Here is an 18,405-nt window from a genome sequence, read left to right as displayed (position 1 = left end):
ACATTCTAATTTTTGCACACTAGCTCCATGTGCAAATATATCTTCTTGAGTTGGGAATCAACCGCTTAGCTCAAACTGTCAACATACCCTATAATGCAGAGTGTTCCTTCCCAGTAGAGCTGATGATCCAAACTTCCTTGTAAAGTGATTGATAGGAGAGGGGTTGGCCTATCAGTTCTTTGCAACCAGCTAATTATACTGTAAATCAGGAAGATGCTGACATGTGTGAACAAAAAGTTGTTACAGGCGCTTTTGTCCTTGTATTTAAATGAGGTGCTCCTTTAAAATTAGGTGAAACAGTAGTGTAATTAACTTGCCATCAGGGATATATAAAAGAACAAAATGCTGAAGTGAGCCCCCATAAAGATGTTGAACAGTTTTATGACTTGGATGCTGCATTTGGTATTTCGGATTTGTTTAATAATCTGACATAAGTGACTAAAAATGTGTATGATGGAGAAAATAGCATCAGGAGCTAAACTCATTGTTTTCACAAATTGTTTGTACAGTATTGCTCTTCCACCATTGGATGCTATGACACATATGTTCAGTTTGCAAACATGCCAAGAGATTGGGTACAGGCCTGGATCCTGCCCTCTGCTTTGAAGGGGAACCAGGGGTTGTGGAGAAGAAGGATGCAAAAAGCTTCTTTTACACTCACAAGCCTCAAGAGTAGGATCCCAGCATAACATCTGGCTAGCTCACTGGTCTGCAAAGAACAGCTCCAAGAATCACATCATAAATTAAATACTGCGATGTACATTTAAGGCATTGCTTCCCAGAGAAAAAATAAGCATACCTGGGCAGAAAGAAACTTAATTATCTGATGTATATTATTTAGCCTAAATGAATAATTGATAATAAAACATATATAATCATTGTTAGTACTAACAGTAGAATTACAGGTTTCAGAGTTACAGCCGTGTTAGTCTGTATCCGCAAAAAGAAGAACAGGAGTACTTGTGGCACCTTAGAGACTAACAAATTTATTAGAGCATAAGCTTTCGTGGACTACAGCCCACTTCTTCGGATGCATATAGAATGGAACATATATTGAGGAGATATATATACACACATACAGAGAGCATAAACAGGTGGGCGTTGTCTTACCAACTCTGAGAGGCCAATTAATTAAGAGAAAAAAAAAAAACTTTTGAAGTGATTATCAAGCTAGGCCAGTACAGACAGTTTGATAATAGGTGTGAGAGTACTTACAAGGGGAGATAGAGTCAATGTTTGTAATGGCTCAGCCATTCCCAGTCCTTATTCAAACCGGAGTTGATTGTGTCTAGTTTGCATATCAATTCTAGCTCTGCAGTCTCTCTTTGGAGTCTGTTTTTGAAGTTTTTCTGTTGTAATATAGCCACCCGCAGGTCTGTCACTGAATGACCAGACAGGTTAAAGTGTTCTCCCACTGGTTTTTGAGTATTTTGATTCCTGATGTCAGATTTGTGTCCATTAATTCTTTTGCGTAGAGACTGTCCGGTTTGGCCAATGTACATGGCAGAGGGGCATTGCTGGCACATGATGGCATATATCACATTGGTAGATGTGCAGGTGAACGAGCCCCTGATGGTATGGCTGATGTGATTAGGTCCTATGATGATGTCACTTGAATAGATATGTGGACAGAGTTGGCATCGGGGTTTGTTACAAGGATAGGTTCCTGGGTTAGTGGTTTTGTTCAGTGATGTGTGGTTGCTGGTGAGTATTTGCTTTAGGTTGGGGGGTTGTCTGTAAGCGAGGACAGGTCTGTCTCCCAAGAACTGTGAGAGTAAAGGATCATCTTTGAGGATAGGTTGTAGATCTCTGATGATGCGCTGGAGAGGTTTTAGTTGGGGGCTGAAGGTGACAGCTAGTGGTGTTCTGTTATTTTCTTTGTTGGGCCTGTCTTGTAGGAGGTGACTTCTGGGTACTCGTCTGGCTCTGTCAATCTGTTTTTTCACTTCAGCAGGTGGGTATTGTAGTTTTAAGAATGCTTGATAGAGATCTTGTAGGTGCTTGTCTCTATCCGAGGGATTGGAGCAAATGCGGTTATATCTTAGAGCTTGGCTGTAGACAATGGATCGTGTGGTGTGTCCTGGATGGAAGCTGGAGGCATGTAGGTAAGTGTAGCGGTCAGTAGGTTTCCGGTATAGGGTGGTATTGATGTGACCATCGCTTATTAGCACAGTAGTGTCCAGGAAATGGACCGCTTGTGTGGATTGATCTAGGCTGAGGTTGATGGTGGGATGGAAATTATTGAAATCATGGTGAAATTCCTCAAGGGCTTCTTTTCCATGGGTCCAGATGATGAAGATGTCATCAATGTAGCGCAAGTAGAGTAGGGGCGTTAGGGGACATATGCCATAAAAATGTTGGCATATTGTGGGGCCATGCGGGTACCCATAGCAGTGCCGCTGACTTGAAGGTATATATTGTCCCCAAATGTGAAATAGTTGTGGGTGAGGACAAAATCACAAAGTTCAGCCACCAAGTTAGCTGTGACATTATCAGGGATACTGTTCCTGATAGCTTGTAGTCCATCTTTGTGTGGAATATTGGTGTAGAGGGCTTCTACGTCCATAGTGGCCAGGATGGTGTTTTCTGGAAGATCACCGATGGATTGTAGTTTCCTCAGGAAGTCAGTGGTGTCTCGAAGATAGCTGGGAGTGCTGGTAGCGTAGGGTCTTAGGACAGAGTCTACATAACCAGACAAGCCTGATGTTAGGGTGCCAATGCCTGAGATGATGGGGCGTCCAGGATATCCAGGTTTATGGATCTTGGGTAGCAAATAGCAAGTAGAATTACAGTACTGCATAAGGATCCCAACTGAGATCAGGGCGCCAATGTAGTAGACCCTGTCCAAACATAAGAGACATTCTCTGCCCTGAAGAACTTGCGGTCTAGACAAGACAAACATAGGGTTAAGGAGGAAGGAATATAACATACAAGCAGAGTGAAGAGTGATGATCAGCAAACATCTTGTTAGTTCCAAATGTTGGGTTTGGTTTGGTTATTTTTTGTTTGTTTGCAATCATTTTAATAAAAAATTCATCTATTAGATCTCGACTGGGCATGTCCTAATCTATGAGAGCGTTTTCCTGAAGGAAGGAATAATAGAATGTAAGCATTTGCTGGGCCAAACCCTAGAAGCAGCCAGTATAGAAGGATGCAATCCTGTTTCACAGGCACCCATAGTGCCACCATGTGGTACTAATATTTATATATGGCAAAAGGTCATTGGGAATCAAGTATGCATGAGTCCCCCTAATGACTTGAAGTGACATTTTTAAAAGAGGCTTAGTGATTACTACTGTTTTTTTAAATAATGAAACTTCACAAAGATTATCCGTCAGTTAAAGAGACTCCAGATGCAAAAGATACCATATAGTGAAAGTCAGAGTTACTGTAGTTTGGGGGAATTAATTTCATTCATGGAGGCTTTTACAGGTATCACCATCCCACCTACATGACAATTTGATCTGATGTGATTTAATGTTTCAGCAGAACATCATTTGATTCAAGATGGTGTCATTTTAATGCAACAATATCATACTGCCGCAATGAAGACATTTTTATACAATCATTTGGCACAGTATAATGACATCTTGTTACAACGGCATCCTGTTAAGACAGGTCTGTTGTCAAAATAACATTTTGTTGCAATATGGTGATGTTTTGCAACAACAGTATCACTTACTGTTACACTGTGAAATAACCTTTTGACATTTTTTTTTGATGCAATTTGGTTTAACGCCATATGGTTAAATTCTCTTGCCGCACACCTTGTTGTAGCACTTTACTTACCAGGTCCCTCTTTTCACCAACTAGTGGACAAGTGCATTTTTCACGTTGTGCAATAACATCTTATCTCAAAAAGTTCATAGGGAGACAGCTATGTCCTGATGTAATGATATTTTTAAGGCACACGGGTTACATTTTCATACAGGAGCACTGCACGCTGATCGCAGCAAAGTGACGTGATGTCATTTCGGCTTGATATAATGACTGGGCATCATGATGCACTAGCTTGTATCGCAAGGGCACCATTACACACCGTTTCGATACAATCTCCAGGACAACACAGTCCAAGCTGTAGCTGCAGCCCAGACCAGAGTTAACAATGATACACATTGTCTAGGTGTGCTGTGCCCGCCACCCAAGGTCAGTGCTGCCCCCCGAGAGCCCCACTTGGCCACTCAAGACCCTATGGCTGGGCGAACATGCAAACGCTAAAGAAAGAAATGACAGCATTACATCACGTCGGGGGTATCACACCATCCCGTGACGTGTCACCGTGACGCAACGCTGCCATGCAGCGTGTTGCTAGGATGCCGTTACGTTGCACTGGGATCATGTGATGCTGTGACCGCCTCACGTCACACGGCAGTGTGTTGCCATGACATCACCACGTCACCCTGGGAGCAGCCGGGCAAAGCCACGCGGACGGGGCTGCGAGGGACCCGTAGCTGACATGTGCCCTGGGGGGAAGGGAGCTTCTGGCCTTTGATCTAGCCGGAAGTGACGATTTTCTCCTCCCGGACCCATCTTTGCGGAGCAAAGGGCAGCTCTCAGCCGCAGAGCATGCCGGGTAGCGCCGCGTTCCGGCCCATGTGCCGCGCAGAGCATGCTGGGAAGCGCCGCGGTGCATGCCGGGCAAAGATGGATGCCTACGGGCTCTTCCGGAAGCTGGGGGCTGGCGCCAGGTTCGATCTGAAGCGCTTCAGCCAGGACGCCCGGCGCTTCAAGGTACCGCCCGCCCCGGGGCCGCGGCCGCTGCCTGGTTCCGCCCGCCCCGGGGCCGGGTCCCGTGGTTCTGGCCCCCCTGCCCCGGCTCTGGCGTGATGGGCTGGTTCTGGCTCCTTGGCCGATTTCCCGGTCCCTGGTTCTGGCCCTGAGTCTCGGCCCGATCTCCGGGGCCGGGTCTCTAGCTGGGTGCCCAGTCCTGGTCCCTGGTATTGCTCGGTGGCTGGTCCTGATGCCTGCCCGCTTCTGTCTCTGGCCCTGATGGTTCCCCCGCCCAGATTCTGGTTCTGCCCTCCCCTCCCCCCGCTCTTGCTGGATGATCTGCCCTCAGGATCCCTTCCTCGGTTCCTGGTTCTGGCCCGCTTTGGTGTTTGTTAGACTAGTCAGTGCAATGCACTTTTCATTGATACTGGAACAGTTCATTCAGTCGGTTGAGTTGTTTGTTTGTTTGTTTTTGTTTAAATTTCAGGTGGTAAAAGTGAGAGACGCTGAATTTGACTCTCCAGAGAGTCTTGACTTTTTTGGAAGCAAAGATACAAAGCTTCCAAGTATTTCTGAAAATGGCCTGGGAACAAATGGCTCCAAGAAATCCAAAGCTAAAATACAGCGACTTGAATCGCACATGGATGAGAAAGCAGATGACTCTGAAGAGAGGCTTAATGCAGGCACTGCAAGGAAGAGAAAACAAGACACAGGGAACTTCGAAGGGAAGAAAAGGAAGAGAAAGACCCAAGGTAGTGAGATTCTTCTGTACAAGAGAATGTGCTCCAATTGCTTACATAACAGAAACTGGACTTCACTAACAAATCTGACTTGTATGAACAAGTGTAGGAATTACCAAGCAAAAGAAATTTCTAACACTAATAAATTGGGTTATAACAAATGCCATGAAACTCTTGTGAAGGAATACAAGCTCTAAAAGACTAGTACTTGATTCTTGTCATTGTTTTAAATATTTGCTATGCAAAAGGTAATTTTCCTAAGGTTTGTTGTTTTTAAAACAACAGTTTTCTTAATTCCTTGCCTTCTGAGTTAAATTTCTCACTAAGATTAATTTAAAAATAAGTTGCTCACTGATGTCTTTGTATTTTAGTAATACTGAACTCTGATAACACTGTCCAGATAGTCCCACTCTCTTTCTAAAAAAAGAAAAGAGAGAGGTGCCAGGATGCTGCAGAATTCTTCCATCTAAATTAGCTAACTGCTGAAGTCTCTCAAAGCCTCATCTCCAGTATTTTGTTCCAGTATAACTATGTTGCTTTTGGGAGTGGATGCAGTTACGCTGGAATAAAGGTGCCTTATATGGGTTTAACTTATTCCCTTCCTTGTATGGGACTAAGTTATGCCAGTATGAGCACACTTGTACTAGGACAACTGCCTCAGCTCTAGGGATGTTGTCCTGCTTTAACTATACTGTACACAAGGCCATGATGTCTTATCTGAATTCTGCCAGGGGGCTATGCTCATGGTTGCGACTGGCAGTATTCTTCTCTGTTTAGTTTAGTAGTTAGGTTGGAGGTGTAGGGTGCTTTTCAGTTAGGTCTTCTAGACTGCAATTATGATTATATCTGGATGCAAACCATATTGGAGTCTATAGGTAGGAGAAGTAATAACTCCATGGAAAAAAGAACATAGCATATAAAGACATCTTACTTAATGATAAAACAATAAAGCCAGGTCATGTGATAGACTGTTGCTACTATAGCTACGTCTGTTGGGTGTGAAGAGTTGAGAGCCCTGACTGGTATAGCTGTGCCAGCAGATGCCCCTAGGATAGACACAGTTATATGGCAGTATTGCACTTTTACCAGTATAACTTGTTTGCATTGTGGGGGCAGTTTTACTATGTTGGTACAAACCTCAGCTTTGCCAGTAAATAATTACATCTATGCCAGGAGCATTTTAACAGTATAGGAATAGCAGTATATGGGCAAAGGGCTCCTGGTGTAAGTCATGAAATTGCATAATATCACCACCACTGCTCTTTTGATACCTTGTATCTAGCATGATTGAATATTGAAAACAAATTGTCAATTCATTTATTTAACAAATATGGCATGGAATAATTGTAGTAAAATAATGTAAATGAAAGCATTATTTATTGAATAAATTATTCTTCTGGAGTTCAGCTCTTCTTGTATCCCTTTTCCATAACTTTCAGGTGCTTTTTTCTTTTTAGATTACAAACTTTTGGTGGTGGGGTGGGGGCAAGCATCTTTATCATCTTACATGCCCTTAAAGTACCTAGCACTTTTAGGGTGTAAATAAATGAATAATAGATGCTGATACAAATGCAAATTAATTGGTCTGTAAATTATTTTATGATAAAAATCTGTGGAAATTACCAGCTATGTTCTTGGCCAGAAGAGACTGGAGAGATTTTTTGGCAGGCTGAGTTCAGGGCTAATGAAATAATCTTGCAAGAATGCAGAACTAAGGCTGATTCTGCAACCATTGGAGTCAGTGGGAACATTACCATTGATTTCATTGGTCTTAAAATCAAGCTCCTAATGTCAGTTCCTCTTACTACGTTATTCTTTGACGTGATTTTTTTTTTTTAATAATGCACATTCATTGAAACTTTTAGAACCTGTTTCAGTCAGTTCTGACATGGAACATGATGGGATATTGTGGATGTCCTCTTTGGAAACAAAGATTAAAGATACAAGAGAAAAGGGGGAAAAGAAACCCACTGCAGAGAAACTGGAACAACTCAGACAGCAAAAGGTGAGGCTTGCTTATTTAAATGTAGCTAAAAATAGTTGTGTGCTCACTTGTATGAGCATATCATCTGGAAGCTTCAGTCATTTGCTGTGTCGTCTTTTGTGATGAAGTCAGTATAGTGTGACAAAAGAATTGGAAAATTGATCCAGATGTGCATAACTTACTAGTGTCACAAAAAGGAACTTAATCTAGGGTCAGTTAATGACTCTAGCTATGATTCTATACAAAGACTTGTTGAAGTGATTAAGTTAATGCACGTAAATAGTGGACTACAGTAGAACCTCAGAGTTATGAACACCTCGGGAATGGAGGTTGTTCGTAACTCTGAAATGTTCCTAACTGAACAAAACGTTATGGTTGTTCTTTCAAAAGTTTACAACTGAACATTGACTTAATACAGCTTTGAAATGTTACTATGCAGAAGAAAAATGCTGCATTCTCTTTATTTTTTAGTAGTTGACCGTTTAACACAGTATTGTATTTATCTTTGTGTGTGTGTGTCTCTGCTGCTACCTGATTGTGTACTTCCTGTTACATATGAGGTGTGTGGTTGACTGGTCAGTTCTACTGTATTCCTATGTGTAAATTTAAGCACACGAATAAGTCTTTGCAGGATCAGTGTCTTTATCTGTAGTATAGCAGCTGTTAATGGAGAAACTTAAATGCTGACAATAAAGCTGTAAAGGTTGTGACTGTTCTGTAATTTTCTTCTAGGAAATGGTTTTAAAAGCATTAAGTTTGAAAACTATATTTATGGGGCTTTTTGGGGAGGCATCCTGGTGTGGCTGTTAAGAGAATAGGAATGGGAATCAGGAGACTTGGGTCCTACTTTCAGTTCTGACGTCAGTTCTCCCTATGTGACCTTGTTCAAGTCACATTTTCACATCTGTAAAATACTACCTTCGTAAAGGTGTTAAATTGATTAAGCCTCATATCTGAAATTGTATTATTGAAGAACAAAGTGGCTGCTATTATTTTCTGACATGTTGCATAATTTTTAAATTTTTGCCTTCTAGATAAACCATTTCAGAAATAAACACAAGATTAGTATCCAAGGAACAGATCTCCCCGAACCAATTGCCACATTTGAGCAGCTTCAAGCAGAATATAAAATCCAGTCTAAAATAATGCAGAATATTCAAGCTGCTGGCTTCCAGGTCCCTACGCCAATTCAGATGCAAGCCATTCCAGTCATGCTTCATGTAAGTCTCCTTGTCTTACACTTAGATATACAATGAGATGGTATGACTCGGACAGAGAGTTCCCATTGGGGACATAAAAATGTTATTTTAAAATAGAGTAAACATAGTACTGTAGTTCATACTCAAATCTTGTGGTGGTATAACTAGTGGAAACATCTATATCTTAACTTCCTCGAAGTCAGTATTTTGTATTGCTAGGAAGGCAGTTTAAATATAACCTCAACTTGCAGTAGGTGCAATATGGTTGAGGTAACACCAGTGTGAGAAGCTTAACTTCTGCATTTCCTGATTTTTTTTTTTTTTGGTTTTTTTTTTTTTTTTTTGGTTAATGCAGTTTTTTGCATTTAATAAAAAACACGAAATGTAAATGTTCAGCTTTTTCCTGTTTTATATTCATAGGGTCGGGAACTTCTGGCTTCAGCTCCCACTGGATCAGGAAAGACTTTGGCTTTTAGCATTCCTATTTTAACACATCTGAAACAACCTATGAATAAAGGATTTAGAGCTCTGATCATATCGCCTACTCGAGAACTTGCTAGTCAGGTAGCGACTTTTTTTTTAAGTTGTCATAAAATAATTATACACTGTATTTGTAAGTACTCCCATTATTCTGGTTCAGAAAAACAGAAGCTTGGTGGACCTGTTTTTCTTTCCTACCCTAGACTTTATCTGATAAAATTCAAGTGTATATGAAAGAATGTTTAAAGAAATGTCTGTCTTCTATGCCTACTACGCTGTGAGGTATTATGAAATGTAAAGACATGGTTAAAACAGGAGACTGGGACTCAAGACTCCTGGATCTTGTTTTAAAATTCCATTACAACTTTTAACAGTTATGCTTCAGCAGATAAGCACAGGAGATGTTAGTGCTACTTTATTTTGTGTATTTGAGGCAAAAACATCCTTTCGAGTATTAATCTTAACTCAAGTAATCAATTTCTTCTTTGTTTGTGGGGTTCCATTTTACGTCAATGGGAGTTTTATATATGTAGTGAGAGCAGCCAGTAAGAGTCAAACTGTGGCATGCAGACCTGTGGGGAGAATTTTGTGCAAGTGAATAATTCAGGTTGGAAGCCTGAGTTTTGTGATGTCAAAAATACTTCAATTTAAAAGTTGTTGTCTTTTTTTCCCCCGAGACAATCTGAAATCTGAGTGGTTTTTGAAACCGTGTATGTATTGCACTCTGTGTAGGTTTGTATGTCTTTGTTGTTGTTCCAAAAGCTACCCCGCTGTGTATTGTTGTATATTTCAGACCCACCGAGAGCTAGTAAAGCTGTCTGAGGGGACTGGATTCAGAATACATATGATCCATAAAGCAACTGAAGCAACCAAGAAGTTTGGGCCCAAATCATCTCAGAAATTTGGTAATCATTCTTATGATGCATAGGGATTCTCTGAAGTCTTTGAAACCTAGAACACAAGTTTTAAGTGATGTATGAGTTAAACAGGTCAGTAAGTGCCATCCAAGTCCTGTAGTCACTTGCTTCTGTGAATACAATATCCTTGGAATCAAGCCGTTAAAAGAGGTGGAGGAGAAATAGCTCCAGAAATTAAAAAGGGGAGAGCTACCTCTGCTGTACAAAACAAATGCCACTTGAATACTGGAAAAGCACCTTGGGGTAGTGAGGAGAAAATAAGCACTCTGATAACTAACTGTGCTGTGTCATTCATTCATTGATTGTTGGAATACAGGCATGTAGCTGAGTTTAGTTATGGAAAGCAGAGAGTGGCAACCACTTCAGTGTTTTGTGGTGGCTTATTAATGCAGAATCATTGGGCTCTGCCATCAGAATCTTATCCACCGCACGTTGTGAACTATATCTACTTAACAAGACTTACCTTTTATATAACTCTGGATGTTAACAAATCCTCACAACACCCTTATGTTTAAAGTAAATGAATAAAAATGAACAGCTCCACTTTTACAGATGTGGTAATCAGAAACACAGGGAGATGAAGTGACTTGCCCAAGGCCTCTCAGCAAATCAGTGTCAGGTCAGGGATTAGTGCTCTTGGGTCCAAGATCTGTGCTCAGACCATGCTGTGTATCTATTTCAACATGCTATTTTCCCCTCCTGCTTCTCTTTAACGTTGTTTTGCTTTTTCTATAGATATACTAGTGACTACTCCAAACAGACTCATTTATTTGCTGAAACAAGATCCTCCAGTCATAGACTTGACAAGGTATGAAGAGGGGTTTTTTTAAGTTTGTTTTTGCTAGTGACTTTCTTCCTGTCAGAATCTCTGAACAAGTGCTAGATCTATGCATGCACAAAATTTAAACCTATGATGTCCTTTCAGGACTTGTATTTTTCTCCCGTATAAGCTGCTACTATTGAACAAAAAGTCTTGTTTTTCCTAGAGTTGAATGGTTGGTGGTTGATGAGTCAGACAAACTATTTGAAGATGGGAAGTCGGGGTTCAGAGACCAGTTAGCTTCCATCTTCCTCGCTTGCACGTCCCATGTTGTCAAAAGAGCCTTGTTCAGCGCAACCTTTGCATTCGATGTAGAGCAATGGTGCAAACTCAACCTGGACAATGTCATTTTGGTGTCTGTTGGAGCAAGGTAAGTGTGCAGGTATTGACTCGGTCTTCTTTCTTGTGGGATCTCCTGTCTCGTTCAGCCAGCTGTTGGCCCCTACGTAGGCAGAGAACTACTTGCATCTCCTCTCCATTTAGTTGTATATTCCTCAGCTGTTCACCTGCTGCCACAGTTTCAGACATCTCAACGATCAGATCTGCGGGGCAGTATTATGCATGTATGGGTCCTTTTTGTGCAACAGGGGACGGTACTGTTCTGCTTTGAGTATTTAATTGCTGAGAGAAGGGAGCATTACCTTGCGGAGGAGGGTGTATTGGAGAAATTACTGCAAGATGTGAAGTATTTCTTTTCTCAGTAGTAAACGTCTTATACCTGTAAGACACTAACAATGACTTATTTCTGTGTGATTTGATTTTTGTTTCAGAAACTCTGCAGCGGAGACAGTAGATCAAGAGCTCTTGTTTGTTGGCTCAGAGACAGGAAAACTACTGGCAATGAGAGATCTAGTTAAAAAGGTAGTTATGGGTGACAGAGCACCTTCCTCCTTGCTTATTAACTTACTAACTCTGCTGTGGTGCACCATGTGCTGCATTGGAAAGAGCGAGTGTATATTTTGGTCTGTTTTTTAACCCACACTCAAGTAAAATAGAGACAGAATTTTTACAATTCATTGTAAACTAAATTTTACTTGAAAATGTATTTTTTTTGTTTTGTAGTCATATAGCTGCTCGATCTTTCTTCTAGATCGGGGCGGGCAAACTTTTTGGCCTGAGGGTTGCATCGCGTTTCTGAAATTGTATGGCAGGCCGGTTAGGGGAGGCCGTGCCTCCCCAAACAGCCACGCGTGGCCTGGCCCCCGCCCCCTATCTACCCCCCCCCCCTTCTCACTCTCTGACAGCCCCCCTGGAACCCCTGCCCCATCCAACCCCCACTTCTCTCTGTCCCTGACTGCCCCCTGCCCTAACTGCCCCCCCCCCGCTGCCCCATCCAACCCCCCCTCTCCTGCCTCCTGACCCAACCCCCCCATCCCTGCCCTCTATCCAACCCTCCCAGCCCCCCCGCTCCCTGTCCCCTTACCGTGCTGCCTGGAGCACCGGTGGCTGGCGGCGTGGCTGCCCCAGGACAGGCAGCCATGCCGCCAGACTGTAACCAGCCATGCAGCACAGGGCACCAGGTCGGGCCGGGCACTGCAGCTGTGCTGCCTCGGGAGCTCACAGCCCGCCACCCAGACCCTTGTGCTGGCTGTGGGGGAGGGGGGCACAACAGGGGAGGGACCGGGGGCTAACCTCGCAGACCAGGAGCTTAGGGGCCGGGCAGGAGGGTCTTGCGGGCCAGATGTGGCCCGCAGGCCGTAGTTTGCTCACCTCTGTTCTAGATTGAAAAACAGATGGTTGCTTTCTATGAGGCAAATTTAGTCCTCATCCCAAAGCCCAGGTGTAATTCATCTAAGTCAGAATCTGCTTAATCCAGGCCTCAGGAGAGTTTTATCAGTCAAAAATCACCGTCTGAAATGTAAACTATGCAGGCTGATTAAATCCATGGCTGCACAGTACTGAAGTTGAACTGAGATGGGAAAAGGACTTGTAAGCAGAAACCTTACACAAGCTTGTTCTCTTGCAGGGATTCACTCCTCCTGTCCTTGTTTTTGTGCAGTCCATTGAAAGGGCTAAAGAGCTCTTTCATGAGCTCATTTATGAAGGGATCAATGTGGATGTCATCCATGCAGACAAAACACAGCAACAGGTAGGAGTCCGTAAATATCGTTGTCTTGGACAGAAACTGTTCAGAAAGCAGATTGTACATGCTGTCATGTAAAAACTAGAACATCTATCTGCGGTAGTTAAGTGGGACAAGTGGTCTTGTGTCATGACTGTGGAGTCTTCTGTTTGGAGGGAGGGTGGGAATTGGACTTACTGTTGAGTATAATGTTGGCAGATATCGATACCTCTTCCGTTCTCAAGCTGCTAATTTGTCGGTCACTTGCACAATTTGTGTTTCACCAGAGAGATAATGTAGTACACAGTTTCAGAGCTGGGAAGATTTGGGTGCTCATCTGCACAGCCTTGCTAGCACGAGGGATTGACTTCAAAGGAGTGAATATGGTCATTAACTATGACTTCCCAACCAGTGCCGTGGAATACATCCACAGGATAGGTGAGTAAGTGTTCTTTGACAAAGCAGGATGTGTGGACTCATTCTCTGTCTGTGTTAGCTTTTGAATGGAGAGTGTTGTCTGGTGTTTAGAGTAGAAATCTTGGCATCCAGCCTCCTGGATTACCCCAACTCTGACACTGACTTTGCCACATCATTTAACCTACTTCATGCTTCCGTCCGTCCATCTGTAAAACTGGGTTTCTTGCCTATCTCCCAGAGGTTTTATGATGCTTAATTCTTTTTTGTAAAGTGTTTTTTATATCCTTCGTAGTTGCAACTTATTACTCTTACTCACTACGAACTACATCGCTAAGTGAAAACTACTAAGTCATATATTGGCAAACTGCACTTGGTGATAGGGAGGAAGAATTATCTCTTCATTAAGCTGCTGGAAAGTATTAAAGTAAAAACTCTTAACTTTATTGGTCTTTGACAGGTCGTACTGGAAGAGCAGGACACACAGGAAAAGCAGTTACTTTTTTTACTGAAGATGATAAACCTTTATTACGAAGGTAAATTGGGAAATGTGACAGTGATGGTCCTTAAGTTTCACTCCCACATTGCGGGATTCTTTCTCAGGACAGACAATTACCAAATGGTTGTGTGTTTGGTATTAAAGTGCTCACCCCAGCATAACATTTTCATACTTTTTGTACCCACCCCAAAGTATATAAAAATACTTATGTGTGAAGTTTCAGTGTCAGCTCTCCATATTTGGACCTGCAAGGTGATCTGTCACCAAATTACCCTTTAGTGTGGGAAGCTTAACCTTAGCGCGTTTTGTGAATGCACTGATAGCGAATTCAGTGTCCTCGCACTTGCTGCACTCAAACCCAATAACGGTAATACAAGGGACTGATATATTAACAGCACAGTTTATAAGCATACAGTGAACTATCAGGGCACATTAGTGGAATTGGTGAACATGTGACTTTTTAATAGCAGTAAGGCCAATGCAATTGACCTGGTCTGCTACATAGCTGTGGGTGCTATTTTTTTGGTCCTCTTAAGTCTCTTCCTTGCACTATCAAACAAAACTGCTGATTTAGTTTTTTCAAAAAGCTTCTGCATTCTGCAGTGGTTTTGAACCTACAATCCTAGTCTCATCCCTTAGCCTACTGATGCTTGTGAATTAAGTCTTTGGCAAAACGTTCCTTTTTGGGTTCTCATTACTCCAGTCATTTACCTACCATAGTTACTAGACTAATGGAATTTTAGTTTCAGTTCATTACAAGCCAGTGAACTTGAGTGTTTGTTTTCATCCATATCATTTGATTGTTACTGTTTTCTCTTTCTGCTTCAAACTTCCCTGGCTCATTTTTTTTCATTGCAGATGAGAAGTAACCTAACTGCTTCCTAGAAATAGCTGTTCTGCATTAAACAACTATATATCTACTCAGGAATTCAGAACTTTATTTGATATTTCCCCCCTTCTCTCTTCCAGTGTAGCCAACGTTATCCAGCAGGCTGGCTGTCCTGTGCCAGACTATATAAAAACCTTCCACAAACTGCAAAGGTAAGGTTGCTTTAGTTCTCCTTGTGATTTGTGACACATTTGAGATTAGGAGAGTTGCAAGCAATCTGTTAGATATTGCTCTCTCTGTGCGGGTGCTTTCAACTTTTCATACGTATTGTCAGAATTAATATTTGACATTTTTATGAAGGGTAGTTAAAATGGGGGGGGGTGAAGTTTGATGTTGGCCTTTTGTTTGTAGCACCAGGTGCATTGAACAGATGTGAGCAAAACACATTAGTAAACATAATTAAATGATGTGTTGTGTGGATAAAAGCAGGACGAGACTTCCAAAAATTAACTTCTTTAGTAGTTTGAACTTAACAAACTAAATAGAGATATTTTCATTTTTAGTCTGAATGATTCCATTGGCCAGTTAGAAACAAAACAAGGCATGTTTTGCTGTAAGGGAATATGATTCTAGTTTTTCTTCCTTCTGATTATTTTACAAGTTTACATGGGCAAATCTACAGCTGCACTTTTAGGAATAAAAATAGCTGTTACCAGAGTTTCTTTTTTAAGAAAACACTCGCCTTAAATTCTAGAAAAACAATTATCCCCTTTGAAGCCTCAGGCTTCTAAGAATCTGCTGCTAGCATCCCCGGTCCTGCTGTGAGTTTTGCATAGGTGGCACTCATTGCAGGATCAGAACCCTAATGAGCATAAAATCCTAGAGGACTGCCAGCCTCTAACACTGCTAAGTTCTCCTTGTGATTTGTGTGACAGCTGCTAAGATTGTTTCTGGACATTTGCTGAAATTTTCAATGTGTTTTATTAAAAAAAAAAAACACTACTTGTATCTTTTTTTCATGTAGGTCTGACCACTTTTAACACAAAGCTAGAAATCTGTTTATATATACCTTCTTCCACATGTGTTTCAGCAATGCATAATATTTTTAAAACTTATTTAAAATAAAGATGGGCTTAATTGTCCAAAGGAAGGCAGCCACTCTGGGACAAGGATAGAGGAGGGGAAACTCCAAAAGAGGGAGCTGGCTGAATTGTTAAATCCTTGGAATAAACCAGCTGTACAAAATTTGCATTAGTTGTTGAGAATTTTTTTTTGGAGGATCTGCAGGTATTGTAAGTACCTAGTACGTTTATTTCAGATGTTGCGCTTGCCTTTAACAGAGCCTTAATCTTATTTTCTTAAATGCCATATTCAGCAAACAAAAGAAGAAGCTGATTAAGAAACCATTGGAGAGGGAGCACATTCGTACCACTCCTCAGTACTTATTAGAAAAAGCCAAGAAAAAAAAGTATGTACCATAGTTTCTTTCTAAAGGGCCTGAGGGATAATCTGTTTTTATTTACCTACAGGGAGAGAGTGAACTTCAGATTTAAAAAAAAAGAGAATTGTATGTGAATTTGCTGTTTACATGGATAGCTCAGTTGACAGCTCTAGATACGTTATCCACAACGTAGGTTCAGCAATGGCACCAGCAGTGCAAGCTTCCCCATGTTGCCCTGTCAGCGTGCTTCATACCTGAACTGGATGGCTCACCGCTGGTCCAATCTCAGTAGCCAATTCAGTCCTTGACCTCTCTGCTGAGACTGCTAGTAAGGATGCCAATTTATGGTGGTGACTCTTCGTGCCACCAAACAACTATTGGATGGTAGCAATTTAGCTCATTATGAAGCTGGGTTGAATTTGAACCTGTGATCTTGAAGTACAGCTCTCCAGACAACTGTCAATCACCCGAGCCAATCCACTCCTCTTCCTGGAAGTTTTTTAAAAATATGAAATATTAAATAACAAACCTGTAGTCACAGTTCACGGTGGCTTAACCTCTGCAATCAAGAAGGCCTAGAATCTCTCTCTCTCTCTGGGCCAGTGGAACAGATTTCCAAGGGCTTGGGCTTGACTGGCAGAGACACACGTCTCAGTGTGACATAAGATGAAGAGAAACTATTGCTCATTTGAAGAGGCAAAAGAAGGTTACTGGATGGGACACTGGGTTACTACAAATGATGAATGTTTAAATGATGATGGTATAAACTCATCCCCTATTTTAGGACCATGTGAAAACTGGTTTATTGGTCTAATTTGAGTCCCTGTTTGTGTACATGGGGATCTGGCACAGTTGACTATCTTTGGTCACAAAGGCCCAGTACTGCATTAGAGATAAATACATCTGGAGATTGTTGCTGTTAGATGCTTGTTTTATATTAAGTGCACTGAACGTTAAAGTCTGCGATGTAAGTGGGCAAAAAGACATCTGTAATGGGAGGCTAATGAGTGGTTCGGATGGATACGTGGTTCATCTTTCAAACATAAATATGCTTAGATGCATTAATCTCTAATTTGTTCTTTCTCTTAGGAAAATTATCCAGAAAAGTATTAAGGAAAAGAAACCCAAGGAAGCAAAAAAAGACTCTCAATTACAGACTGGTTCAGAAAGTTGACTACATTGTATGAGTGATCCTGCCACATGACAAACTGAGTTTGAAACTACCACCTATCTGAATCTTAGACATGGAAAATGTAGGATGGCAGCAAAGGATTGGGGACAGAGACTGTGATCACTCACTGCCAACATTTCTTCCCTTTTTTATATATATTTAGTGTTAACACAAAATTCTTAATGGAACAGTGGTGGAGGAAGTCATCAGAGTACTTCTTATAGAAGTGCAAGAGCATGCTCCTGTAATGAAATACGCCAAGCATCTGAGCAATCGCTCACAAATAGCATCTGCTTGGGTTACAAGTATTATGTGGTTCATTATCGTTTCTTGAGAACCCTGTTTATTCTAGATTGAGGTATAAAACCACCCTTCGAATATTTTCTAAAGTTATGGCTAAGGGGGTCAGATATGTAAGATCAGAGCACATAAGCTTTATTATTGTGCTGGGTAAGGATAGCTGTTGAAGATTTCCTTAAGCACATTGCTTCTGTTCATTTTGTGTTCAGGATAGACTTTAAAGACCCAGTCTTAAAACTATATTTACTTTTTTTTTTCTCCATATAAATCAATTTGAAATAGATGTGTGGCATCACTCGCAGCAGTAGAAGCATATCAAACAAGTGTAAAAACACCATTGAAGCTTTATTGTAGGGGTAATCTTAAAGGTCAAAATAGAATAAACGGGATCTTCAGGAGAGTTCTAAGACAAAGATTCTTCAGTCTGTTCATATATCCTTTGCAGAACAACTATGCAGACGTTCCTTTGATTTTTTACATAAGAAAAGGAACACCACCCCACCCTTCATTATGCTCCCTCTTAACTTGTTAAACCCACTCTGTTCATACACTGTTTCCTTACCATGTAGTTCTAATAGTGCAGTAGTGGCTGCTTCTTCACAAGGATAATCCTTTCACATGTGACTGTCCTTGTTATTGGATAGCTCGGCTGCAATATACTCGCACTAAGTTCCACCTCCTCGAGGCTTTGTCACCGTTAATCCATTTTGTAAATGGATCCCAGCCATGCATAAACTATCTACTGTAGGCTACTGCTGATTGTTCTGTTGAAGTCTGTAGCCATTTTCTAAGATACAAATTTTGTAAAGTAAGACAAAATAAAAACTGATCAACAGTCA

The 18,405-nt window shown here is 41.4% G+C and overlaps 1 protein-coding gene across 1 annotated transcript; it reads left to right on the top strand.

The window, feature by feature from the left end:
* The first annotated feature begins 4,626 nt into the window (after positions 1-4,626).
* Positions 4,627-18,405, top strand: DDX52 (DExD-box helicase 52). The gene is made up of 15 exons (XM_034752721.1): positions 4,627-4,731; positions 5,198-5,462; positions 7,316-7,455; positions 8,469-8,654; positions 9,054-9,197; positions 9,907-10,018; positions 10,766-10,838; positions 11,017-11,220; positions 11,621-11,711; positions 12,817-12,939; positions 13,200-13,350; positions 13,787-13,862; positions 14,795-14,866; positions 16,030-16,122; positions 17,185-18,405. Exons 1-15 carry the CDS (start codon positions 4,645-4,647, stop codon positions 17,267-17,269), a joined length of 1,902 nt encoding a protein of 633 aa, XP_034608612.1. The 5' UTR covers positions 4,627-4,644; the 3' UTR covers positions 17,270-18,405.

Source organism: Trachemys scripta, chromosome 18 (assembly GCF_013100865.1).
Source record: "Trachemys scripta elegans isolate TJP31775 chromosome 18, CAS_Tse_1.0, whole genome shotgun sequence".
Taxonomy (NCBI): Eukaryota; Metazoa; Chordata; order Testudines; family Emydidae; genus Trachemys; species Trachemys scripta.
Note: the sequence above shows the minus strand (reverse complement) of the source record. Positions and strands in the feature narration are given on the sequence as shown.